This window comes from Zingiber officinale, chromosome 4A, assembly GCF_018446385.1.
Source record: "Zingiber officinale cultivar Zhangliang chromosome 4A, Zo_v1.1, whole genome shotgun sequence".
NCBI classification, from domain to species: Eukaryota; Viridiplantae; Streptophyta; class Magnoliopsida; order Zingiberales; family Zingiberaceae; genus Zingiber; species Zingiber officinale.
In genome coordinates, this window is record NC_055992.1 from 131,195,305 (window position 1) to 131,223,244 (window position 27,940).

The 27,940-nt window shown below is 39.6% G+C and overlaps 3 protein-coding genes across 3 annotated transcripts; all 3 read right to left on the reverse strand.

The window, feature by feature from the left end:
* Positions 1–1,202: 1,202 nt before the first annotated feature.
* LOC121971243 (receptor-like serine/threonine-protein kinase At4g25390) lies at positions 1,203–3,330 on the reverse strand. Its single transcript, XM_042522406.1, has one exon. The coding sequence runs from the start codon at positions 3,309–3,311 to the stop codon at positions 1,368–1,370; it is 1,944 nt and encodes a 647-aa protein (XP_042378340.1). The 5' UTR covers positions 3,312–3,330; the 3' UTR covers positions 1,203–1,367.
* A 17,201-nt stretch (positions 3,331–20,531) lies between these two features.
* LOC121973681 lies at positions 20,532–21,588 on the reverse strand. Its single transcript, XM_042525068.1, has 2 exons — positions 21,175–21,588; positions 20,532–20,870 (listed from the first exon to the last, which is right to left on the reverse strand). Exons 1-2 carry the CDS (start codon positions 21,487–21,489, stop codon positions 20,760–20,762), a joined length of 426 nt encoding a protein of 141 aa, XP_042381002.1. The 5' UTR covers positions 21,490–21,588; the 3' UTR covers positions 20,532–20,759.
* A 789-nt stretch (positions 21,589–22,377) lies between these two features.
* On the reverse strand, positions 22,378–26,706 carry LOC121971244. The gene is made up of 7 exons (XM_042522407.1): positions 26,459–26,706; positions 26,337–26,368; positions 25,120–25,217; positions 24,929–25,011; positions 23,320–23,397; positions 23,150–23,245; positions 22,378–22,872 (listed from the first exon to the last, which is right to left on the reverse strand). The coding sequence occupies exons 1-7, from the start codon at positions 26,564–26,566 to the stop codon at positions 22,612–22,614; spliced, it is 756 nt and encodes a 251-aa protein (XP_042378341.1). The 5' UTR covers positions 26,567–26,706; the 3' UTR covers positions 22,378–22,611.
* Positions 26,707–27,940: the final 1,234 nt, after the last annotated feature.

The window sequence follows — 27,940 nt, forward strand, 5'->3', positions numbered from 1 at the left end:
GTGGATTTCTGATGTTGCAAGAAGTTCAAATATACTATTTATTGTTTATTTTGACATCTATAAGGTGTTAAAATGTAATAAAAAATCAGTAAAAAAATCTCTATGTTAGACCCACGCATGAGGAGTTTTGTCCATTTATCATTATTATAATTTTATACCTCTGTAGAAGCTGAAATAAATAATGGATCGATTTTTGGGGTTATAAAGAGTTCAAATATGCTATTTATTGATTATTTTGATTTCTCCAAATGTATTAAAATGTTATCAAAAAATTAACTAAACTCTAAACATCGTGGATCTGATATGATTTGTATATCATGTCTATGTTATGTATGCACGCATGAAAAAAAAAAGAAGAGAGAAAGGAAAAATAAACTTAGTTATATGCATAGGAGAGAGAAATAGAAGAGAGAGAAAGAAATAACAGAGAAAAGCAAAAAGTAAGATGAGAAATGTACTTAAAAAGATGCGTTCTTTTTGATAAATTCAGAAAGTTATATGTGCCCTTTGGTAAATTATCATTTTAAAAAATTATCAAAGATCTTCCCTATGGTAATGTCGTCCCGTCAACGTCGCCCCTCGTAGTCACTTCACTACATGAACACGTGGTCATTCATATGACATATGAACTCGTACATTCGTCCTTTCACTCGGCCCTAGAATTTAGACTCTCCGATGGCCATGAAAACTAGCTTATCTTCTAAGATATCTTCTCCTTCTCTTCGAAGTAGTAAATTCTTGTCTTAATTTGATTTTTCTCTGTCGGCTCTACTTAGGCAGGAAACATAATTCATAGTAATGCCCTTCCAAAAAAAAAAAAAAAAAAAAGGTTGGTTAATCACTTCATACTTAGCCCCTAACTCCTCAAAAGACCAAGCATCTAAAGAGGAAGTAGGGGAGATATAAAAAAAAAAAAAAAAAATTAGAACCGTCACATCAGCAGCTCCCCTATAGCCGGTCCCACGGATATGGAGGGAGGTAAATGCATGTACACATGTGGAAAGTGCATAGCGGAGACGTTAACCCCAGGCAATGACACCCCGGGGATCGACTCCTGGACCTTTCAGTCACGGAACCTTGCACTCCCCATCTGTGCTATGCCCTGGGAGACATAAAGATACAACAGAAAGAGGCACAACCTCAGCTAAAGAAAGAGATAGATAGATAATTCATCAACTTGACTATTGCCCGGGGATCTATCGTATCTTAATTTGTTCTGATTGTGATTTCATATTTAACTATTTAAAAATATTCACATTGTATATGGCCTCCTGTTCAATCCTTTCTACATTAACTTGTTGAAATGATTTACAATGAACAATTAAATAATAGATGGTTACTTGTAGCATTAAACTATCAGTTTAACTTCACTCGCCGATGATTCTCGTCGGCGGCGAGAATTCGAGGGGGAGGATTGGAGGCTCTGATTCACCATTAAGCATGCTGAGTATTTCCTCGCTGGTTGGGCGAGCGGATGGAGTCTTTTGCAGGCATAAAAGCGCAACCTTGACGCAGAGAAGAGCTTGCTCCATGTCGACAGCGCAGAGACCAGGGTCGACGAGATCAAGAAGCCTCCCAGAACGAGCGAGATATTTCGCCCATGACATGAGGTTAGCTCGCTCCCGGTCTGATGCAGCGACGGATGCCATCACTTGCAGTGGTCGTCGGCCGGAAACGATGACCAGGAGAAGAACGCCAAAGCTGTAGATGTCGCACTTCTCAGTTAGCATCCCGCTGCTGCCACTGTGCTCCGGGGCGAGATAGCAGAGGGTGCCCCTCCGGCTCAGTGTGCTGCTGCTCCTTCTTTGACTCCTTTCGACTGTGTTGATTTCGCCGCTAAATTGATCGATCCAAGAATTTACACGGCGACCGGGATCACGGCACTGGTTATGGTTCTTCTTGCTCCTCCTCCTTTTCTGGAGAGGAGAAGTGGAGTGCTCATCGTTCTGCCACCGCCGTAGCTGCTCTCTGCTGCCGTAATTGGTGCTCTTAGACTTGGTGAATGCTTCCGGCTTCGGTTTATGGCGGCGCAGGAGCAGCTCCTCGTAGAACTCCTCTCGCCACCATTCCCTCGTCGGCCGGCTCTTGTTTCCCCTCTTTAGCCACCACTCTTGATACAGTGATGCCCACCATTCGGCTCCGCGACGAATGATGTTCTTCTTGTTCTTCTTCCCTGTTGCCTGATCATCACTCTCCCATGTCGGAGCTTCCTTCTTGGTCTCCGATTGAATCCACTCCGTCAAATAGTCCTCGGCACGGTCACAAGACACAGATTTCGACTTCTGCTTCCACCACCAGTCTCTGCCTGGAAAAGCCCCAATTTTCTTCTTGCGGCTGCCATCCTCGCTTCCGGGAATCGCCTCGCCCATCTCTTCATCGATGCTGACGCTATCTAGAAGAGCTTCGACCTCCGAAGCAGACGCCGGCTCTACAGTGGTCGCCGGCGAGGCCGCCGACGTATCCGACGCGCCGTATGCCTCGACGTCCTCGAACCCCGTTTCCGTTGACGTCGCGCTCTCCCCGGTCTTTGCGACCGAGATGCCTAGGGTTTCGTCCTCGGAGGCCGAGAGGGGGACGCGATGGAGGCGCGCGAGGCCGAAGTCGGCTATCTTGGCGGCGAGCCTGTCGTCGAGGAGGATGTTGCTGGGCTTGATGTCGCCATGGATCACCGGTGGATCGCAAGCGGCGTGGAGGAAGTGGAGGCCGCGGACGACGTCGCGCACCACGGCAAACCGCCTCGCCCAATTCATCATCTCCGGGCACCGGCGTTCCAGCAGCGCGTCCTGGAGGCTCCCCTTTCGCATCAGATCGTAGACTAAGATGAGTTTCCGCTGCTGCCGCCGCCTCGGCGATGCCCCGACGGCCTCCAACGCGTCGACCGCGTCCTCCCGGCGCCACCATCGCCACCAACGACGACGGTGCTCCCGGTCGCCGTCGACGACGCAGAATCCGATAGCCGGGACGACGGCGGAGGCGGCGGATGGCACGGAGAGGAACCGGGCGGCAAGGGCGAGTTCGTTAAGGAACTCACGCTCGCCGCGAAGGGAGTCACAGGAGTCCATGACCTTGACCGCGAATTCCTCGCCGGAAGGGAGGGCGACTCGGAAGACCGGACCAAAGCCGCCGTGGCCGAGGAAGTGGGAGTGGGCGAAGAAGGCGGTGGCTCGGCGGAGCTGAGCGTAGGAGAACTGGCGGAGAAAGCGGGGCGGGGTCTGGGGAGGGGAGGGATCGCCGCTGTCGCCTCGGCGAGCATGGCAGCGGAAGAGGAGCACGGCCAGGGCGGCGACGAGGACGGCGGATGCAGGGCACATCCAATCCTCGAGTATATATAGATATATCGTGGTCGCAGGACTCTGCAACGCCGGATAACCTTGTTATATAATAAAATATGATTTATATAAATAAAAAAATCCACGAAACAAGCAAAATAAAATTACAGGAATAGTCTTCAAATCCTGCCAAAAATAAATAAAATAAAATAAAATACATTTTGAAGGAAAATGTAAATAAAGTTAATTTTCTTTTTTTTTTTCTAGATGAAACTAACAATCTATGGACACAAGTACAATACGTGTTGCATAAAACTCAAGTAGAAGCAAGTCGAGAAAAACATGATAGTGACACACTAAAAACACGGTATGGGTGGAATTAGGTTGAATTCCACCTACAATACAAGAAAATGATGATCTTCCCTTTATTTTATAAGTCAGAAACTTTTAAAATATCTTCTGAAAAATTCTTTTAAAGTAAGCTCCAATTATTATTGATCGGATATGATATAGTGGTCAAACATGATAAATACTATTAGTAATAAACTCATTTAACAGAGTAGCAACACTAATAAGTGCTGAAGAATTCTAATTTAATAAATGTTCACATGTTTAAATTTGAGAATCTTTTCCCTCTGATACTCGAAAGTAGACCATAAAATGTCTGTCACATTTAATAAGACAATAACACTTGATGGTCGTCACTTTACTTGTATAAAGAAATTTGGATGAGCCGACAGATGAAAGATGCTGACTTGACTCTTCAACTTAAACACACGGTTTGACTCGTGAGGGAGCGCAGAGAGGAAGGAAGGAAGGAAGTACAGCCGACGCGTTTACTCGTCCCTCTTTACGCTTTGTTTCTTTCTCATCATACTGCTGTTTTTAGGGAACAGATCTCTTCATCCATTTAAAAAAAAAATAATAAGATTAAAAGATGATTCATTTTTAATTATGATTGGATCATAATTACGATCTGATTATAATTGATTATGATCTTTTTCTGAATTTGTTATCCCCATCAATTATAATTTAAATCGGAGTGAACGGTCGGAGACTGCCCGGAACTCTTGGACCAGGTGCTTCAGCGCCAATTTGGTTGTCTTTCAAAGAGTTTAAAGAGATCCTTTTCGATGGGGTTGGTTTTTTCTTGAGCAATTGAAAGTAGCAAAGGTATTATTGAAACACAGTGATGGAAAATAACTGAAACCAAGCAACACCGGCATAATATTTAAGTCTCCGGTTTAAGGAAAAGAGGCGAAACCACAATCCATTGTCTGCTCAAATCCAAATATATGATATGGTGGTAAACCTATGGTCATGTAACATTAACAATACAATGAGGCATATCAGTTAAGGAAACATGAATTATTTCCCACAGTTAGAGGGTGTTTCGCTAAGCTTATTAAAAATAGCTTATAAGCTCATACAATTTATAAGTTATTTTAGGAGCTTATAAGTTGTTAGATTTTATTTTAAAAATAAGTTGTTAAAGTGTTTGGGTGAACTTATTACAATCAACTTAAAGGTATTGATGTGTTTGGTATTATAAGATCTTTTTATTAATAAAATTATCAAAAAGGGTATAATACTATTAATAGAGGATTTTGATATTTTTATTAATACGGGGTTTTGGACGAATTTTTGCATCGAGGAAGAGAAAATTGGAAAGAGACATTGGCCGAGAAGATGACATAGCGTTGGAAGAAAAGTCGACGGAGATAAAAAGATATTAGACTTATAAAAATTTATGGAGGATAATATGAGGGTTTATGAAATTATATAAGGATATTTTAGAGAAAAAAATTATTAAAATAAGATGTTTTTTAAAAAAGTAGGGTCTTCCATACTTTTTTAAAAACCACTTATAAGCTCCAAAACAATTTATTTTGACAGCTTATAAGCTGTTTTAAAAAAAAATTATCAAACAAATTTGAAGAGCTTATAAGCTCCAAAATAGCTTATAAGTTGTTTTAGAGAACTTATAAGTTCAGCCAAACACCCTCTTAGTTAACATGGAAAAGAAAAGGCATTAAAGCAATTGAAAGCATTATATTTTGTAAAGCCACCATCTTTAGTTCAACAAAAATAAATATTATTGGTTTGTTTAAAAAGGAATGAAAGGGCATATGCTTACCTTGGTTAGATTCAGAAAAAACACACATTAGAACAAAATCTTTGGACAGATTCAGTTTGTAACTTCTAGGTGCATTAACAGAATCAATTTGAGCTGTTACTGAGGTAAACTGCAAATTAAAAACATAATGAAAAAAGAGCAGAGAGAAGGAATACATAAAGAGGAAATGCATTTACCTGAGGGGCAGCCAGGGTAGACGAGATTGATGGTGAGGACAATCTTGGCCATGAAGGAGTTATGGGAGGTGAAGAACAATAAACAACAAATTGTCTGTCTTATTCTTTTTCAGTTATTCTCTATAACTGTGATTCAATAATACCTTTGCTACTTTCTTTGTTGTCAGTTGTCACACATGTTGGAGTGTATACTGAAAATCTAAATTTTTGTAAATATTTATGTTAAATAAAGAATCACATTTGGTCAATTTATCTACATTTGTTTGTAGTTGCTCAATTAATTTATATTGTAAATAACATAGTATGTGGTGTCACATATAGAAGATGATGTTATCAGTATCTTATAAATTATAAACAGTAGCTCACGATCAAAATGGAAAGGAACAAATCATTGGGAGGTCGTAGTGTAATTAGGAATTAGTTTATCTTGACTATATAATTACACTAGTATACTTAGAGTGTATTGAGTAGGACCATTTGAAGTCGTTTCTTTTATACTGACTTTATAAAGAAACAAAGACCTCGGTTATTATGGAAGTGTGTGCTCTTAATCCTAATATAATAACAAGCACATATATTTGATATTTATTTCTTTAATTTATCAATGGGTGAGATTTAGTTCGATGAATCAATAAGCCTGATAAGTTGGGAAATGGTATCACTTATAGTGTGTGTTGTTGATTATAGAAGGAAACTGTGTCCTAGAGATATTAGGTTGATAATGTCCTCAAGAGGAGCTCATAAGGATTGTTATGTTAAACCCTGCAGGTGGACTTAGTTCGACATGACGATAAGGTTGAGTGGTACTACTCTTGGACTAAGATATTAATTAAATGAGTTGTCAGTAACTCACTTAATTAGTGGACATTCGATATCTTAAACACAGGGAGACTAACACACTCATAATAAGAAGGAGCCCAAAAATGTAATTTGGGATTGGTGCGGTAGTTCAATAATAGTTCTCTAGTGGAATGAATTATTATTGATAAAATTAAGTTGTGTGTTCGGGGCGAACACGGGATGCTTAATTTTATCAGGAGACCAAAACCAATTCCTCCTCTCGGTCCCTATCGTAGCCTCTTATTTATAGAGTACTATACCCACCTATACCCACCTTCTATACCCACCAATAGGGGGCCGGCCAAGCTAGCTTGGGAACCAAGCTAGGGCCGGCCTAGGTATAAGATTGGGTGGCCGGCCCTAGCTTGAACCCAAGCTAGTGGGGCCGGCCAAATTAAATTAAAAAAGAAATTTAATTTTAATTTTTATTATGTGGAAGATATAATTTAATTAAAGAGAATTAAAATTAAAATATTTCTCTTGTAAAAGATCTACAATAGATTAAAGAAAGAGATTAGATCTCTTTCCTTATTTGTAGATTGGTGAGATATTTTATTTTCTCTTTAAAAATTATTCACATGTTGTAAAATTAAAATTATGGAAATTTCTTTTTATCAACCATGAAGAGATTTTTGAAGAGAAATTTTAATTTTAAAATTTCCGGAAACAAATTATGAAGTTTTAATTGTTGATTGAAACTTGTCCAATTTGTTCTTCATGATGTGGCCGGCCACTTGAATTTAATTGGGGAAATTTTATTTTATTTTTCTCAATTAAATCATGTCAAGGAAATTTTATTGTAATTAAATTTCCTAATTTGCCTAGGCCAAGGAATATAAAAGAAGGGGTGAGGGTGCCTTCAAGAGACACAACCTCTATTATTTCTCTCCCTCTTTTGTTCCTTGGTGTGGCCAGCCATCCTTTCCCTCTCTTCCTCTTGTGGTGGCCGAACCCCTCTCTTTCCTTGGAGCTCTTGTGGTGGCCGGATACTACTTGGAGAAGAAGAAGAAGAAGAAGGAGAGGAAGCGAGCATCTCTTGGAGCTTGGTTAGTGTTTTGATTTTCTTCCTTGGTGAAGCTTCTTTCTTTGTGGCCGAACCTAGCTAGGAGGAGAAGAAGGTGGTTGGTGGTTTCTCATCTCGGAAGATCGTTGCCCACACAACGTCCGAGGTTAGAAGAGGAATACGATAGAAGATCAAGAGGTCTTTCTAGAAGGTATAACTAGTAGTTTTTCCTTTTTCGCATCATACTAGTTATTTATCGAAATAATACCAAATACAAGAGGCTAACGTTCTAGTATTTCGAATATATTTTTCGATGTTGTGTTCTTTTGTTTTATTTATCCTTGTGATTTGATTGTTCTTTTCGGTTAACCTAAAGTTATTTTAGGAAATTAAATATTAGCTTTCTATAAAAGGTTTTGTCTAGTCGGTGGTGGTTGCTCCCATATCCAAGAAGGCCATGTGCCTCGTCACGTCAGTACTGGGAACCAATTATGGAAATTAATATTTAATGGAATTAATAACTTAAGGTGATTTGGGTCGAACGTGTTAAGTTCCGCAGGAGACCCAAGTCAAAACCTAAAAGAACGAATAGATTAAGTTTTGGATCAAACGTGTTAAGTTCCGCAGGCGATCCAAAATTTAATTTAAAAGAACACATGGTAGCTAGGAAAAGGTTCAGACCTTTGTACAAAATTTTTGTACAGTGGAACCTCTAGATTTTCCGAGTAACAACCAACAACACATTTATACCATAATTGCTAATTCCTCTAATTTTTATATTCAAAATCTGATTCGTTGCCAAATTACTACTTCATTGGGCTAATTATTCATATTCAACGTTTCTCCAAAAAAATTTCTAAACACTGTATATCCCTAAAAGTTGTCAATTCTTTCATTTCGTTGATCATGCTAAGCAAGTTCTGCTAGGTCAGTAATGTCTGAAATGCTCTCTTTGAACTATTAGCACTATTTTTCACAAAGAAACCTGGCTATTTCCCTTGACTGCATCTCAAATCTGCTGACTTTTTTGAGATGACGACATCGCTCTAAATTGAATGGTTAATTTGATCATCCATGGCCATGAATTAGTTGGCGGAGATGTGATCAATAGTATCAACTGAAGCAAATTTGGAGTTTGGCCAGAAGGATTTCTGCCCATGCCATGCTATTATCCAAGACTAATATTCACCACCATAAGTTCAAGAATTTATCCAAGAAAAACAAATTTATATTTTTATGGATGAAAAAGAATAACACAGACATTTGTTGTCTACTGACCTCCATCTCCCCCATCATCTACAAGATAATCCACACCATCGACCTCCTCAACCCTAATGATCCCTCATTCTTGGGTGTATTTAAGAAAATCAGTTTGAATCATTTCCATCTTAAGCTACAAATTGAAAACACAATGTTGCTAATGACGACAAAAATAATAATTCAGGAGATTCATAGATTGATTTTAATTATTGATGATTTACCATATTTGAATTATAATCCAAACCATTTTTTCATTATTTCTATATTTATTATTATTATATTTATAATAATATATTTCCATATTTGTCATTATATTTTCCATATATTATCTTGACAATACGTATATAAATATGTGAGTTAGCCTATGATAATTATCAATCAATAATAAAGAAATAATTATTTTTTTTTCCTTATCTCTCTAGTTCTTTCTTATGTCTATGTGCTTCCGTATTATGTATTTCAATAGTTACCACACAAAAGGGCTACACAAGTTTAACATGATATCCGATGCGGTGATGATGAGGGGCCCACCCCGTGACCACGGTGGTCAAAATCAAGGCGGTCAACGCGCGGATAGCATCGGCCGGTCGGGCGAAGCATGCCCCGACCGGGGGAGAAGGTCCCGATCCGCCCCCGCCTTCGACACGAGGGAAGCCAAACGACCGACACTCAAAAGATTATTGGACGTTGAACGGATGAGGAGACGAGGTGCAGAAGCCGAGCCGAGCAGCTACCTCGCTCGACCAAGACAGTAGAGCTTCATATGGGCAGAGTTCAACTTCGGCCGAGCGACTACTCCGCTCGGCCCGGCAGCAGGGCTCGACAGTGACAAAGTGGAACTCCGGTCGAGCGAACACAAGCGCAGAAGTAGCAAGGTCTTGGCCGACTGATGGGGGCACCAGAGCGGCAATAACCCAGCCAAGCGGTCAACTCCCTCGGCCTAGCAATGCACTCCCTCTGATATCCAACAATATCCTTTTGGGAGTTGGTGTCGTCGACATCGAGCATGGACAGCCAAAAGATCGTACGACGAAAATTTTCATTGTCACTTCAGAAATATGCTCAGCCCGTTAAGTTACTGTGTCAGGGACACTTTACTGATAAGTCTTTTCAGGAAAAACTTTGAGAAGCGTGCTCACCTTGGGAAGTGTGTGTGCGCGCTATCGGAGCTCTATCTATATAAAGGGGGTCCAAGCATCAGTGGAGGTATGTAATATTCACTGTTTGCGCTACAGTCTTCTTGTTACTCCGCCTTATACTTCATCGTCGGTGACTGACTTGAGCGTCGGAGGGCGAATGCCGGGGAACCCTTCCCTGTCTCGGTACTGACGTAGTTTGTGTTACAGGTGTTGGGTCCTTTACTGCTGATGCAAACTGAGTGCAGGCAGAATGATGGTATACCACCATTTTCGGTTAAGTCGAGACTATAGTTAGACTCTATCTCTTTAAGACGAATTTGCCCCGCACACGGTGCTCACGGAATATGGCAATCGTCTCCCAAGATATAACAACTTTTATCTTGCGATAGCAGCACTGCAAATCGCAAGACCTCCGAACTGAGGAAGCTTCTTGAACTCTACAATACATGAATGCAATGCTTGCTTTGCTTAGAAGGAAGTGAGTGAATGAATGAATGAGTATGTGAGGGACTTTATTTATATATATGAAAGGGTATAAGAACCTCTTGATTCAATTAGATCTCATCCATCCATTTCAAAATGGGTGATGTAAATCGCATCCTTTCCTAAGAGACATAATACCTCTTCATTAGATGCACCCTTTAATCATCCAAAAGGTATTTAAACCTTTTTGATTATTTTTCCATTTATAATTTTTAACAATCCCCCACATAAATGAAAAATAATGCATACATGTTATCACCTAAGGAGAGTTCAATCGATAAGTCAATGCATCGAGAGAGGTAGCTTGTGACTTTGAACCTTCCGTAGTGGAATGCTATCGAGCATATATACTTGGCTGCGCAGTGAACGTGATGTCTTGAACTGCTCAACTGTTTGTGTATACTAAGACAATAACACCCACACAAAAATTTATCTCACTTACTTTGGGTTCTCATGGTTGGTTCCGTTTTGGCCATGAATATCATTTTGGATTCATGAGTGTTTCATTAAAATGATCAGTTTTCACACTTATATAGGTGACACTTCTATCAAGAGTATCTTACCATACTCCACCTTATAAAGGTATAGAAGTCATTAAAAGCATAAGTTTATTCTCACTACATGTGGTAGGATAGCACAAGTTCATCCTAGGATTGGGATAGAGATAATGATAATATATCTCGTGTGCTGTAACACAACTTCTGTAACTTCGTTGTCCTATTGAACCAAGATCTTGGGATCTCCAGTCAACAAGGTTGGGTTACCGCTACAGTTATTTTTAATTGTAGATTTGTAATCTCATTCCTCTTGATGAGCAGTATACTTGATCTCAACTTAGCCCCTTCGTAAGAGGATCTGCCAAATTATCTTTGAACTTGATATAGTTGATTGTAATCACTCCGTTCGAGATCAATTGCCTAATGGTATTATGTCTACGATGTATATGTCGAGACTTACCATTATACATATTACTCTGTGTCATTCCAATCGCCGATTGACTATCACAGTGTATAAGTACGACGGGCACAGGTTTCGTTCAGCTCGGAATATCTTTCAAGAAATTTCGCAGCCATTCACCTTCTTCAACTTCTTTATATGATGCTATAAACTCAGATTCCATAGTTGACCGAGCTATGCATGTCTACTTTGTGGATTTCCAATATACCGCTCCTCCACCGATTGTGAATACATACCCACTAGTGGATTTGGAATCTTTTGTATTTGATATCCAATTAGCATCACAATATCCCTTTAAGATAGTGGGATACTTTCCGTAATGTAATCCATAGTTCATAGTATATTTCAAATATCTAAGAACTCGTATCAATGCTTTCCAATAGGTGTCGTTTGGATTACTCGTAAAATGACTCAGCTTGTTGATCATACAGGCAATATCCGGACGTGTGCAGTTTGTGAGATACATCAAGCTGTCTATTATCCGAGAATATTCCAATTACGATATGAGCTCACCATGGTTTTTAGCTAAGTGTTGACTTAGATCCATAGGTATTTTCACTGTAGAGAGATCGTTCGCATTGAACCTTTTCAATACTAACTCTACATAATGGGATTGTGTCAAAACTATCCCATCGGATGTCCTGAGAATTTTAATTCCTAATATAATATCTGCTAGACCCATGTCTTTCATATCGAAATTCTTGGTCAACATTTTCTTTGTACTCATGATTACCTCATGATTACTACCCATTATAAGCATGTCGTCTACGTATAGACAGATCATTACATGACCTTCAGGTGTGTTTTTGACATAAATGCATTTATCACATTCATTTATTTTGAATTTGTTTAACAACATTATTTTGTCAAATTTTTCGTGCCATTATTTAGGCGTTTGTTTAAGTCCGTACAACGACTTAACAAGTTGACACAGATTTTCCTCTTTTCCTAGAGCTACGAACCCCTCAGGTTGCTCCATATAGATTTCTTCTTCCAACTCACCATTTAAGAACGTAGTCTTAACATCCATTTGGTGTATTTCAAGGTCATACAGTGCTGCGATGACTATCAACACTCGTATGGATGTAATCCTTGTCACCAATGAGTAGGTATCTGTTGGAACCCCAAGGTGTTTTGATGTGATCAAACAAGCTAAGTTAGGTCCTGCGTTTGTTTAACCCTTGTGTCTAAGTGTGCAGGAGCTTAGGAACACAGGAAGTCGAGCGGAAGACGCGGCTAGCGAGAAGGACAGCACGGGAGAGAGCCGACGGGCTCAGTGCGTCTGAGGGACGAGGTGTCCGCGGAAGAGTACACCGGTGGACGAGAAGAGCGTGCGCGGCGCTCGAGGGACGAGAAACCGGGAAGGAAGGCTGCTCGAGGAGAAGGCCGGAACATGGGTTCGGGTGAGCCCTATTCCGGAAGGCCGAGATCACCCAAGCTAGCGGAGCCAGAGCAAACAGACCCGAACCGAGACTGGGACTTAACGGAGAAGTCATCCCGGACAAAAAGTCAACCGCAGTTGACTTTTTGCTCCGGGGCGCCCGGAGCATGATTTTGACCAGAATCGTGATTTTCGCAATCTGACCGTTGGGGGATAAAGTTTATCCCCCCGGGGGCGCCCGGAACCACTTTCAGGCGCCCGGACCAGTACTATAAATAAAGTACTGATCTGTACATTAATAGTAACTACTTGTAATTCAGTGCTTTCATTTGTGTTATTTCCTTCTGTGCTTTTAACGCTGTAAGAGGCTACTCCGCCCAGAGGAGAATCAATTAGTGCGCCTTCTTTGCCTTGGATTAGCAATCCTCTGATTGCAAACCAAGTAATTCCTCTGTGTCTATTTTTCTGTTTTAATTAGTCTCTGCCTTTTTAATTACAAGTTCTTTTAAGTTAGTTGAATATCCGAGAAGGGTTTTTGGTTTTATTTTGTAGGGCAATTCACCCCTCCCCTCTTGCCGACCTCCAAAGGGACCTACAAGTGGTATCAGAGCCAGGCGCTTCAGGAGGACTAACCGTCGATCGAAGCAACAAGATGGCCGGACCAAGCATCGTTCCACCAAAATTCGAGGGGAACTTCGCAGACTGGAAGCGTCGTATGGAGGTATTCCTAAAAACAGATTTTGAAATTCGATTTATTATGAAATACGGTTTTGTAGCTCCAATAGATAAAGATGGAAAAGAAAAAGAAGAGAGCGATTGGACAAAGAAGGAGCAGAATGAGTCGGTAGCAAACAGCCGTGCGGAACATCACCTGCTGAGCGTGTTACCGCCTCAAGAGGTCAACCGCATTGGAAACTATTTATCTGCTAAAGAACTTTGGGAGAAGTTCTTGGAACTCCACGAAGGCACGTCCGAAGCAAAGCTCGCTAGAAGGGACATCCTCCGCAACAAACTGATGAACATCCGTCTGGAGAAAGGTGAGAAAGTAGCTGGTTTACACGCAAAGGTAAAAGAACTAGTTACTGGTCTCAAAAACCTCGGTGAAACGGTAACAAACCGGGACACTATACGCTACGCGCTCAACGCGTTTCCAAGAACTCCGGAATGGACATCAATCGTCGACGCCTACTACATCTCAAAAGACCTGGAGGTAAGCACTTTAGAAGAGTTGTTTTCTACTCTAGAATTGCATGAAACCAGGTATGCAGGAACGACAAAGGATACAACCCAGACTATGGCGCTGAACGCAACCCAGAAGGATGAACTCGAGTCAGACTCCGAAGACGATCAAGAAGCATACATGGTAAGAAATTTTAAAAAGTTTTTTAGATCTAATAAATTTAAAATGCAGAATAAAAGGAATCAAAAGGGTGGAAGAAAGGTGCGGTGCTACCAGTGTCAGAAGGAGGGACACCTAAGAGAAGACTACCCAGAACTCAAAAAGGCCAAAAGGAAGTCTCCCAAGAAACACAATCTAAAAGCAACTTGGGACGACACTTCTTCATCCGAATCAGAAGCTCAAGAATATGCCGGAATAGCACTAATGGCAAGCTACGATAGACAAAGTATATCAGAACCTAGCATCGATGAAGGGGGAGCGACCTCGGATGAAAGCAGTGAAGCAGGGGGAGATTCAAGCTTCAAGTCCGACATGGTAAGTGAGGTATGCATCTTACCCCCTGATCAGCTTTACTCTGGTAAAGCTATGACTAAATCCATGTATAAATTAGAAAATAAAAATGTCAAATTAGAAAATGAAATTTTAGAAACAAAGAGAATTTTGGCAAAATCATGTCTTATAGAGGATTTTGAAAAATTGAAAATTGAAAATGAAAAACTAAAAGAAGAAATAGAAAGATTGAAAAAATCTAATGGTTCAAATATTCCTACTTTTAGAAATTTAAATTGGTATTATAGATTTCATCAAAGTCAAATTAGAAATATATCAAAAATCTATATACCCAGGAAATACTTGATTAATCCTGTAGGTAGGAACCTTTACTGGATTCCAAAAACCTGTTTAACTTAAAATTAAAGTCAGACTTAGCATTTTCAGCAAGGAAATTAAACAACTAATTTCTTTATGAGGCTTTGTCTAAGGAAGTGGTTGTTGCTCCAATAACCAAGAAGGTCTAGTGCCTCGCCACGACCTGGAAGCCAACTATCGAAATGAAAAGTTTAATTGACTAACTGAAAAAGCATTAATTTAAATTACTTAATGCTTTAAAAGAGTTATTCAATTTGTGTTAGAAAATATTTAAAAACTTTCTAACTTAACTTAGAAATTCTTTATTATCTTAGAAATTTTCATGAAAATTGACTTAGAATTTTTTTTGTAAAGTTAACATAGATTTTTTTTGCCTTATCATTTAAAAAAAAAAAAATTTAGAAAATTTTTTTTGGGAATGCTGAGATAAGTTTTAAACTTAAATTTTTTTACACTTATGACTGTTCTTATCTGAAAAATATTTTTTTTCAAATGAAAAATTCTGAATAGTGTCTTTACTAAATATTTTACACTCAAAAGTTCTTGTCTAAATTTACCTTAGACTTGTTTATAACCCCAATTTTTATGTGATCAAAGGGGGAGAAGTATGTTAAGTCTAGGGGGAGGTACTATAATTTTTCAATTGAAAAATATTTGGACTTATTTTAATATAAATTATTTTTATTGCATATGGTTACCCTAACTTAACTTGGGTTGCTCACATCAAAAAGGGGGAGATTGTTGGAACCCCAAGGTGTTTTGATGTGATCAAACAAGCTAAGTTAGGTCTGCTTGTTTAACCCTTGTGTCTAAGTGTGCGGAGCTTAGAACACAGGTAGTCGAGGACGGCTAGCGAGAAGGACGGACGGGAGAGAGCCGACGGGCTCGGCGTGTCTGAGGGTGTCCGGAAGAGTACACCGGTGGGAGAGAACGTGCGTGGCGCTCGAGGGACGAGACGGAAGGAAGGTCGCTCGAGGAGAAGGCGGAACATGGGTTGGGTGAGCCCTATTCGAAGGCCGAGATCACCCAAGCTAGCGGAGGAGGAGCGAACAAGACCCAGACTGAGACGAGAAGTCATCCGGACCAAAAGTCAACCAGTTGACTTTTTGCTCGGCGCCTTAACCATTCCGGCGCCTGTCAGGCGCCCGGAATGCTTCCGGGCGCCTGGAGCATGATTTTGACCAGAATCGTGATTTTCGCAATCTGGCCATTGGGGGATAAAGTTTATCCCCCCGGGGGCGCCCGGAACCACTTTCAGGCGCCCGGACCAGTACTATAAATAAAGTACTGATCTGTACATTAATAGTAACTACTTGTAATTCAGTGCTTTCATTTGTGTTATTTCCTTCTGTGCTTTCAACGCTGTAAGAGGCTACTCCGCCCAGAGGAGAATCAATTAGTGCGCCTTCTTTGCCTTGGATTAGCAATCCTCTGATTGCAAACCAAGTAATTCCTCTGTGTCTATTTTTCTGTTTTAATTAGTCTCTGCATTTTTAATTACAAGTTCTTTTAAGTTAGTTGAATATCCGAGAAGGGTTTTTGGTTTTATTTTGTAGGGCAATTCACCCCTCCCCTCTTACCGGCCTCCAAAGGGACCTACAGTATCAAAGTAATCAAGGCCTTCCTTTTGCTTGTACCCTTTGGCTACAAGTCTGGCCTTATACTTGTCAATTGATCCATCAACTCTATACTTGCGTTTTAGTATCCACTTACAACCTAATGGTTTGGTACTAGAAGGAAGATCTACTAGTTCCCAAGTATGGTTATTCATGATGGACTCGATTTCACTATTGCCGGCTTCTTTCCATATTGGGGCGTCGGGATTAGAGAGAGCTTCGCTTAATGTTCTTGGGTCCATTTTCGACATAAAAGTCATGAAGTCTGGCCCGAACGATTTCTCAACTCTAGCTCGTTTGCTCAGTCGTGACTCTTCACTTTGATTGTCAATAGTCCTTTTACGATAACTAAGTTCAGAAGCGTCATTTTCGTTAGAACTTTCGTTATTATCACTTTGAACGTTTCCCTTCTTATTTGGGAATATATTTTCAAAGAATATCGCATTCTGAGATTCAATGGTTGTTCCTACATGAATATCAGAAATGTCTGACCTGTGAACTATGAATCAATATGCACTACTATTATGGGCATATCCAACAAATATCGCATCGAACGTTTTAGGTCCGATCTTTTCTTGCTTTGACTTAGGTACTTCAACCTTTGCTAAGCACCCCCATACCTTTAGGTATTTGTACAATGGCTCGCGGACTTTCCATAGTTCATATGGTATTTTATCATTTTTCTTGTGAGGGATTTTGTTGAGAATGTGATTTGTTGATAGTATAGCTTCACCCCACAAGTTCTGGGGTAAGCCTGAATTTATCAACAAAGCATTCATCATTTCTTTTAGTGTCCAATTTTTACATTCGGCAACACCATTTGATTGAGAAGAGTAAGACACCATTGTTTGATGAATAATACCAGATTCTAAACAAAACTCATCAAACGGTGTACCATATTCTCCTCCTCTATCGCTACGAATTATTTTAATTCGTTTATCATGTTGATTTTCAACTTCTATTTTGTAGGTTCTGAAAGTTTCTAAGGCTTCATCTTTACTTTTAAAAGAAAGACATAACATAATCTTGTGCAGTCATTAATAAAAGTAATAAAATACTTTTTACCTCCTCTAGTATGTACGAATTTTAAGTCACATAGATCACTATGTATTAACTCTAGAAGAGTTGTTGACCTTTCCACCGAATGAAAAGGTTGTCTCGTCATTTTTGCTTCCACGCACACTTCATATTTGTGTGTTTTGTCAACATTAACGTTTGGTAATAAATTTAACTTGACGAGACGTTTCAGAGTATTATTATTGACATGCCCAAGTCGATCATGTCATAAATTAAAACACTCAACAACAGAGCTGGAAGCTTTTATTTTATTACCATCAAATTCACGGTGTGCAGTCATTACAACCATTTTGAACAGACTCTGTTCTAAGTACCCTTTACCTACGAATATACCATTTTTCGTAAGTACAAAGTTGTTTGACTGTAACACTAGTCTGAAACTTGCCTTAACAAGTGCTGATCCAGAAAGTAGGTTTTTCCTGATGTCGGAAACATGGAGCACATCAATGAGCGTTAGCTCTTTCCCAAACGTCATTTTCAGAACAACTTTCCTGAGTCCGACAATCGGGGATGTCATGGAATTGCCCATATAGAGCTTTCTTCCACTTATTAGAGTATACTTGGAGAACATCGCCTTATCAGAACAAATATGACGGGTTGCTCCAGTATCGATCCACCACTGCTTCGGGTTATCCACCACCGTGTTGGCTTCAAACACGACCGCAGTGAGATTCAGTTCCATGTCGTTAGAAGTTATGACTTGGTTCGCAGCATCCTTCTGACTCTTGGTTGGTTTCTTCGGGCGTCTGCAATCCTTAGACATGTGTCCTGGCTTTCCGCAGTTGTAGCATGTACCCTTGAATTTCTTGCCTTGAGCATTCTTTTTGGATTGCTTCTGCTTTTTGGCTTTTGACTCAGCCAAGTTGGACATCTCGTCGACTGCCCGCTTCATTCCACTAGGGTCGGACACCTTTCGATTATCTTTCTCTATTTGTAGCCTCAGGATTAGGTCTTCAAGTATCATCTCCTTTAGCTTGTGTTTTAGGTAATTTTTGAAATTCTTCCATGACGGAGGGAGTTTCTTGATTACCGCGGCTACTTTGAACGACTCGTTCAGCTTCATGCCTTCGGCATCCAGATCATGCATTATCAGTTACATGTCTTGGACTTGAGATGTTACGCTCTTGGAATCCAACATTTTGAAATCCAGAAATCGGCCGACGATGAATTTCTTTAACCCGGCGCTTTCGGTTTTGTATTTCTTTTCAAGTGACTTCCATAGAGATTTGTCGTCTCTATTGAACAATACACATTATACAACGCGTTGTCCAATGCGTTGAGAACGTAGTTACGGCACAGGAAATCTCCGTGCGACTACGCATCGCATGCAGCCTTACTATCGAAATTACCTTCTATAGTGGTTGGCGAGTCTTCATGCAAAAATCGTACGAGGTTTAATGTTGTCAGGTAGAACAGCATCTTCTGCTGCCATCTTTTGAAGTCGGCTCCGTTGAACTTTTCCAGCTTCTCTCCGGTTGGAACGGCGGTTGGAACATCGTTGATTCCAGCCATCAGTTTGCATGAAGAAAATTTGTCTTAAAAATGTTAGGTCTTTATTGCTGATGCAAACTGAGTACAGTCAGAATGATGGTATACCACCGTTTTCGGCTAAGTCGAGGCTAGAGTTATACTTTATCTCTTTAAGACAAATTTGCCCCGCACACAGTACTCACAAAATACGGCAATCATCTCCCAAGATACAACGACTTTTATCTTGCGATAGCAGCACTGCAAATCGCAAGACCTCCGAACTGAGGAAGCTTCTTGAACTCTCCAATGCAAGAATGCAATGCTTGCTTTGCTTGGAAGGAAGTGAGTGAATGAATGAATATGTGAGGGATTTTATTTATACATATGAAAGGGTATAAGAACCACTTGGTTCAATTAGATCTCATCCATCCATTTCAAAATGGATAAGGTAGATCGCATCCTTTCCTAAGAGACATACTATCTCTTCATTAGATGCGCCTTTAATCATCCAAAAGGTATTAAAACCTTTTTGATTATTTTTTCATTTATAATTTCTAATAATAAGTCCGAGTGGAGTCTATATATGGTCGACAGAAACATCACATCCCTGATTTTCCATCTTTTCAATTTTCGAACCGGATCAATATCTATTACCAATCCAATTTGGCAATGCTCCATGAATGACCATGGAATCACATGGAAGGAAAATATAAAGAAGACATGCAAAACCTCTTTAATGTATCGATATTCCACGGTAGCAAATGCATGATACTAATGTGCAGATCTGAAAATAACAAAATTACGAGGGAACTGTTCTCTAAGGAAAGAGTTTAATTTGGTTTCTACAGTCTACATGCATTGGTCCACTGCATGTCTGTTTAGGAAGCCCAATGAATGGAAATTTCCATCACAAATTTAAAAGAAGTGGCATACAACATCTTTTATAATAGATAAATGTTTATGCAATATTTCTTTGAAACTTAGGAAAGCATGATTTAGAGAAAAAATAAAATAAAATAAAATTTTCTGAACATCAAATTGTCTTTAAAAAGTAAATCTAGTTAAGCATGAGCATTTCGGCTAATGGGTGGACCAAACAAGTGAATGAGTTAATCCTTTCATTGAAATTGATTGTCATAAAGAGGAAATGCGTTTACCTGGAGGAAGGACGACTGCGGCGACGACAGGGAAGAGGAGCTGGTGTTGGAGCATTACCATGACCGCCGGTGACGGACGATTGCATGACCTCGACACGACCGGCGTGCACTTCATTAGCCACACCGATCGCTCTGCTTGCCCAGCACTTCATTAGCCACACCGATCCTGCATCACGAGCTTGAGCCACAGACGCGCCGTGCCTTCTCGCGTACTCGCTCTCTTTCATTTCTATGGCGGTCACTTCGTCTACCGATCCTTAACTGGTCAATGTTGTGTCTTATCGGGAATCGACTATCTTATACACACGTTCAATAGATAATTAAGTTGGAGGAAGAAAATAATCTTTGTTTTAAAAAAAAAAAGAATAACCATTAAATTAAATGAATCTTTATTATTTATCGTATTTGTAGAAAAATAACTTTTAGGGTGCGTTTGGTTCAAGTTATCATGTATAACCTTAGTTATGTGATTACCAAGTAATCACATAACCAAGGTTATCAGGAATAAAACATAACCTATTAAGTGTTTGGTTCAACTTAAGTTATACAACCACTTAATTTTACATTTACTAATTTACCCATTGAACTTTTGAATTAATTTAATTGAATAAAACTCTTTTTCACTCTTCGTTCTCCCGTGACTTCTCTTCTCCCCCTCTTCGTTGCCGCCACTGAACAGAGCAAGGAAAAGGGGCTTCCCCTTTTCTTCTTGTCGCCGCCGACCAGCAAACGATCCTCTCGCCGCTGTCATGTGGATTTTGAGTGTTCAACTCTTTCCTGGCATGGCCTTCCTCCAGAACCCTGCTGTCTATAACAATTGTGATATTTTTCGCATTGGCGCCACAGATCTCGCAACATCTGCATTCACAGAACAATTATTTCTAGCAGTAAATAAAGGAGTAACTTCAATGTTTGATGTCTTTAATCAATAGAAATAAGCACAACTCCAGAATTTTCTACCACTTCAATCAATAGAAAGCTTCAACTAGCAGTAAGGGAAACGATTCATAGCTTAAGAAAAGGGATCGTCTTGCTTGAACAAACTAGATCTAGAATCGACTTTGTCGGTGTGACCAGATTCCAAACACCACAAACGAGATGAGGGAAGAGGAACTCAAGGAGATGAACGCGGATCAAGCAAAATCCAAAAGTCAAAATGCACCTGTTGCCCTTTACCACAAACCAGGCCTCGGCACAGTGGCGGTGCGCGAAGCCGAGCTCGCCCTTGCAACGACACCAGCAGGATCAGCTCGGAACCCCCCTCCCCAGAACGAGAACTCAAGTGGCAGATCCGGCACATCCTATCCCCCTCCCGCTCGCCGCCATCCCCGTTTGCCTCGCAGCCGCCGCATCGCCCCACGCCTGTGGCCACACAAGCGCCCTTCTCCGCCGCCTCCCCCGCCGTCTCTGCCGCCTCAGGTGCCGCTGCCGTCGGACTACTCGATTTTGCTCCATTTCGCTGCTCGTTCCCCGTCATTCGTGGGGAAATCGAGGTTGCTTCTATCTTTGAAGAATTCGGAATCGCCGGAGCCGCACGACAAGCGAGCGGAGATCAAGAACCGATTTCAAGGAGAGGGGGGAGAGGATTGTGGAGGGTAATTTTGGAAGAAAAAAATGATAACCCCGGAATCGTCCAAAACCTTATATTTCGGAGGTAATGTAATTCCGGGTTGCATGCCGATTTTGCTGATGTGGCGGGAATCGCTTATTACCAGGAATCACTGATTACCTAAACCAAACAAAGTTTTTATTGATAACCTACCAAGGTTATCAACGATAATCCCCAACCAAACACCCCCTTAAAGATTTCATGAATCTAGAGTCTATAAAAGTTGCTGGCGATTAGGCTTGTTAGCAAAAGAGGTAGAGATTGGTCAAAAATCTAATGATACAGTGAGTTGAATGACGAGATCATAGATTATTCGACACTCACTTTTATAATTGCACACGACCCACATGATGACAAAATTAATTAATTGAATCAACCAAATGAACCGGTGGTGGAAGAGGATACTTAACATTTCATATGAATTTCAAAATTAATTGTCTTTTAATAAATATAATTTAAGTATTATTATACACTCATGTGCTTATCATTCTATTTATATAGAGCTATGATACGATCAAAAAAAAATCTCAATGAAATACTCAAGGATCACATAAACTCAAGAAAAAATCTTAATGAAATACTCAAGAATAAATACATAAATTCATGACTCCCCATTTCATTTTTTGTGAACCCTATCATTTTACGTGTCCATCCTTGAATATTTCATTAAGATTCTTTCCTTGAACATATCATTTTTCTTATATAAAATCAATCTTCATATGTCTATTAAAATCACATTGATAAATACTCAACTGATAGAAGCAACAAACTTGTAGAAGAAAGAAACTAATCTACGGTCTAAATCTTCGGCAACTATTACACCACAGAATTTCATTGGGATACATGATTTCCCAAACAATGATTAGGAAAAAAGAACACATTTCGCTAAGAATAGACAAGCAAAAAAGAGAAAAATTTTGGCACAACGTCCTGAGCATTTTGTTCAATTCTGTCCTATCTTTAGAAGGTGGCTCCAAACTCAACCTTCTATCATGTGCTACTATCAACATCGAATCCTGAACCAGTCCAGCCAGTGACAGGTCCTCTTTCCTTTGGCAAGATCATGCTGCCCTTTGTTCTCCCGGTGTTCATGACTCTCTTTTTATCCTTCACTTCTGCGACTTGACGCTTCGCATCTGATAATGTTGACTCACTGCTATTGGTTGCAGCATTTGCATTAGGAACTTTAACTGATGTTGACTGATTCACTGTCATTGGAGGTCCTACAGCATTGCTATCCAATTTTCCATCCTGACATGGCATTATGAAGAATTCAAGTTATATATGTAATCTAATCTATATCAAAAAGACAGGCTACTTAGTTTGCCAAAATTAGATTGAAAGATGCCAGGGCACTGCAACGAGGAAGCTCCCAAAATGTGAAAAATCTTGGGAAGAAGAAACACAGTTGATAGACGATGTGTCAACAAGAACAGACAGAAACAGCTGGTATGTAATAAAAATCCAGCCGATGTATACTTAGACAAAGAAAATAAAAATCATAAAGGGCAAGGGAAGGGAGGTATACTGGTGCATCAGAAGAAACTTTGTTGGGGTTTATGGCTTCCAACCGTCTTTTTAGTTCCTCCAATCTTAGAAACTGAGTGCTTGTACTTTCTTGGACCTATTCACAGTGCATCAAAATGATTTAAAAAATAGTTTAGTCAAGTATGTCACTCTGAGCTAGAAAAAATATACCAGCTGGTTCAGATCATCACAAAGCTTTTGCTTGATTGCCTCCTCATCTTTAACAGCTTGAACTGCAGCTTCCCAAGCCTAAGATGCTAAAATTAGTTTATCGTTCAAGGATGCTTGATATGAGAAACTTTTTCCATCTTTTAACTGCTACTTAACTCTTTAACATCTACTATGTCTCATAAGTATTTATTGATTTGGTTGTATTGTTTCCTCTTCAGATGAAATGTTATAGCTATCATGACTCATGATTGAGAAGTAAAATTAACTAATACTAGAGATTCTCATCTTCACAGTCACAGGAGACTCCTCGTCACCATTCTCTTCTTCCTTAATGGTAGCAGAACTCAAAAGATACTCCTAAGAATGTGTCATTTGGATGGCCTTGGAGATCATCAATGATGGCATGCAAATCCGTAAAGGTCGTAGATAACACTTGATTATTCTGGAAGGACAAGGACAAATACATCCGAGTGTACTTGCATGAAGCACAAGATTGTCTTGGAGGTCTTTGAATAATGAATAATGCATACGCAAAATCAATTACTACAAAAGTTACTAAAGTAGATTCTTCTCCTTGGGACAAGATGGAGCATGAATAGGACATATAGGTTATTTGGATGCAGCAACAGCGCCACACACTTTTCAAATCCTTCAACTCTCTACAAGAAAACTCAAATAGGAATACTCCCTTTCTCTAGGTTATGGATCTAGAGGGGTGGCCAGCAGTAACAGTGCATGTAAACCCCAATGGTCAGCTCACGTGACTACTGGAAAAACATAATTCTGGATAACTAGTGTGGACTATATAACTCTAGAACAGAAATAACCACATATATTACAGCACCATCCTTTTGCAAGATATGGGAGGGGCATAACTTTAATGCAAACTGCCTCAAAGGAGATATTATACGACCTATTCCTACAGGTCCCTACAGCAAACCTGAACAAAATAGAAAAGAGGATACTCAGTGGGAAGGTACTTACCTGAGCGTATTACATTAGGCAAGGATATTTGTATAATATATCTATCCCACCTCATTCTATTTTCTATAGGTTATGTTAGGATCTAGTACTTGAGCAATGTAATACTATTATCTAGATGGCAGGCTCTGGGTGTTCACTCATCCCCAATACTGGGTAACAATATATTATCTATTTATTAATATCACCAGAAAATTTACCTTCCCATGAAAGGTTGCTTGTTAAACACTTTCTAGTTAGTAAATCTAACCAGAAACAGAATTGTAGGCCCTTGGATGTTTAAGCAGATAATAGAAGCTGTCTGTTGAACATTGAAAAGAGAGTCAGATAAATGGAATCTTTAAGTTTGAGTCTTTCTAGAAGTTATTGCCAACAATCTCAATCACTATGAATATGCAAAAACAACTCATATATAATAAAAAGAGGCCTTAAATAGAATAGTAAGCTTGCAATTTGACAAGGGCATCAAGATTGCCCAACTCCACTTTGGCTAGCATGGAATTTGATTACCCAACACAATCTCACATAAAAATAGAACAATGACATATGCAGAAAGATCATATAGTTAGTTATATAAACAGGAGGCAGAAAACCATTAAAAGAGTGTTGCACTTAGGTTGAACCTAACCTTTTTTGCTTGTTCTTCCTTCAGTTTAGCAGCACGTATCTTCTCAGTGGATAATTCAATCTTCTTTCGCATATGCTCAAGTGCTGAAGCACAATAATTTCAAGCAACAACACAGACAAGAAAAATAAGTTTAGAATTTAAAATACAAGAATGCATACTTCCTGCTCAAGACAATCTGGAAATGAAAGAACCTGCTTTCTTTGGCCCAGCTGTAAGTTTCAACTCTAATGTAAGGCTCTCTAGTTCACGTTCTACTTCTCGTATTTTTGAGTAGTTTTCTTGTATATACCTGAGAAACAGGATAAAGTGTCTAACCACGGCTGTACCTTCCAAGATATTTATTGCCATCACTGATATTTATTGTAGTTTTTGGTGTTCGAGAAGGAAAATGATCATCAGCCAAACTAAATTCAGAAAGTAAAAAATATTCATGGGGTTACACAATATGGATGCAAGATTGTTATGATCCACAATAAAATCATCAAAAAATTTTAAATTATCCATGCAGCTGTAATAGAAGCACAATCATATTTCACAAAAAGAAAAGAAAAGACAACTCAAAATAACAGAATCTTTGGGAATTTTAGTAGGCTAAACTTATCCTAAATCACAGGTTCTTGATGCCACATTTCTGCAAATTACAATTCTTGTATCTCCAGGCGTAGTTTATCTCTAGAAGTTCAAACCCAAAGCTTTGAGTTAATCCCATGTTATTCAAATTAGCAAACTATGAATATTGTAGACTCCCATGACTAGCAGCTATAAATGCACGTTCTCAACCATTCATATCCTGAACACCAATTCATTACTATTATCCTTGGAACTCAGAGTTTAACTATGAATCTTTAAACATTGAGACACATAATCTGATAATTTCAATCAGACCTATCTTATCTGCGTCTTGAATCATCATCATCATCAAGTCACGTCTGTCCCAACTATTTACTGTCGGCTACATGAATTTTTGTCTACGTCTTGAATGTTGAATAAAGAAGAGAAAAGCAATCTATCAGAAAACAAAAGATGCAAAACGTCCATATCCCACTTTGTAATCTCGAAGTTTACAAAATTCACACCGACTCATGGTTGACTCTACACAAACAATTATTTGATTTCTATCCATTCCCCCCACAACGCATAAATTGACAAGGCCTAATTAGCTTCAATTGCCGACTTTAAAATTTTGCCCTTAAGATTTCGATTTTCTCAACAAAGTTCTGTCAGCGCTCTAATTTCACTCGATATGAAGGAACTACAAAAAAAAAAAAAATGCCACAATTCTTGGTCCTCCCCAAGAGAATCTGAATAAAATTCCTTTAAAAAACATCCAAAATTACGAAATACATTGAAAAAAACAACTGATCTCCTCAGATCTAAGAGTTAAAAGAATGCTTCAGTTTCGGGGTACCTCTTCAGTTGAAGCTGCTCTGCCTCGATGATCTGAAGTATTAGGAATCTTGAGCATCCGAAGATTGGAAAATAAAAATCAACCGAACAGAGGAAGATAAATTGAAGCAAGATAGAGGATACCTTCTCGGTGTAGGCAATGACAGGGGACTCTCTGGCGATGCCGTCAGGTCCGATCTCGATCAGCAGAGAAGGGTGAGGGGGCGCAGTAGGAAGCGGAGGAGATGCCATTGGATCTGGAGGCGGAGGAGACGCCACTGAGGGGATTTGGAGGCGGGTGCAGAAGGGGAGGAAGGAGAGAAGAGAAGCCTAGAAGTCGCTTTCTCCTCCGCCTCCTGGTGGAGCACTCGGAAAGGTCAAAATCTCTCCAGAGTTTTATTTTAATAAAAAAACAAACAAATAAATAAATATGGGAGAGAAAACATTTCACTTTTGCAAATTGCCACCACATTTTATCAAAATATTCACTTTAACAACTACATTTCATCACATATGTTCTTAGAGCATTAAATGAACCAAGCGTTCATGAACAAACTAATATTCGGCTTGATAAGAACTTATTTATATTCGTTAAATATACATAAGATTAATTAAATAAACAAGTTTGAACAGCTCGTTAATTAAGATAAAGAAACAAGCTTGAACACATATATGTTCAGCTCGTTAACGTTCGTAAACAATGTTCATGAACAATGTTTACGAACCATATTCATTAATAAAATTCTTTTCAATATACTAAATGAATAATAAAATAAATAAATAAATTTAAATTATCAAATTTAATAATCAATCAAACAACTAAAAGTTTCAAACAATCAAACAAGTTTGAATTGAAAGCATGATAACATCTAAACGAACCAAACTCGAACCAAGCTCAAGCCAAGCTAAAACCAAACTCAAGTGAAGCTTGAATTGAGAGCTTGATAACATCTAAATAAATCAAACTCAAGCTAAGCTTCAAACAAGTTCAAGCTCATAAAAATTAAACCAAGTCAAGCTTGAACACTCATTTCAAAAGCTTAGTTCATTTTAAGCTCGGTTCGGCTCGGCTTAGTTACCATATCAAACAAGCTTGAACACCCCAAAACTATAGCCCTATCTATTCTCATGTGTTTGGGAGGCATTTTTTTCTTTTCTAAATTATGTGATCCTGTCGAGAATCTGAGAAGACGGAATGCCGAAATGACGTGTCTGGAATGTTGACCGCATCTCCATGACCCGGATGGTAAGTTGTCTTCTGTGTTGACCAAGTCGTCAGAAGTCCTCTGGTCAACAATACCTGTAGGCAACGATCGGGTTGCCCCGGTCCCTGGTACATCAATGCTTGAGACGAGACCCACGAATATATAAACAGCTGAATAATAGTAGAACAACTAAATAAATACAGAATAAGTACAGTGACATATCCTGGCCCTAGGGGGCGCCCTCAGATGGATCGATGAATTGGTCGTGATGCTGATCGGGTCATCGCGACCCTGAAGAGTAGATAAATGTCCACCAAATGAGTAACTAGATTTGACGGCTCGTAGCCGGATGCGATATGGATCCGCAGGATGGCGTGCTGTCTGAATACAGCAACAGCTCGTAGGCCGGAACAGCGACACG

Excerpts from the sequence above, each read along its gene's own strand:
- LOC121973681 (XM_042525068.1), bottom strand. The coding sequence starts at position 21,489 with ATGACGGGGAACGAGCAGCGAAATGGAGCAAAATCGAGTAGTCCGACG. Across the intron at positions 20,871-21,174 it reads TTTGTGGTAAAGGGCAACAG|ATGTTGCGAGATCTGTGGCG; the intron begins GTGCATTTTGAC and ends CTGTGAATGCAG.
- LOC121971244 (XM_042522407.1), bottom strand. The coding sequence starts at position 26,566 with ATGGCATCTCCTCCGCTTCCTACTGCGCCCCCTCACCCTTCTCTGCTG. Across the intron at positions 25,218-26,336 it reads GAGCAGCTTCAACTGAAGAG|GTATATACAAGAAAACTACT; the intron begins GTACCCCGAAAC and ends CCTGTTTCTCAG. Across the intron at positions 23,398-24,928 it reads AGGAAGAACAAGCAAAAAAG|GCTTGGGAAGCTGCAGTTCA; the intron begins GTTAGGTTCAAC and ends TTAGCATCTTAG.
- LOC121971243 (XM_042522406.1), bottom strand. The coding sequence starts at position 3,311 with ATGTGCCCTGCATCCGCCGTCCTCGTCGCCGCCCTGGCCGTGCTCCTC.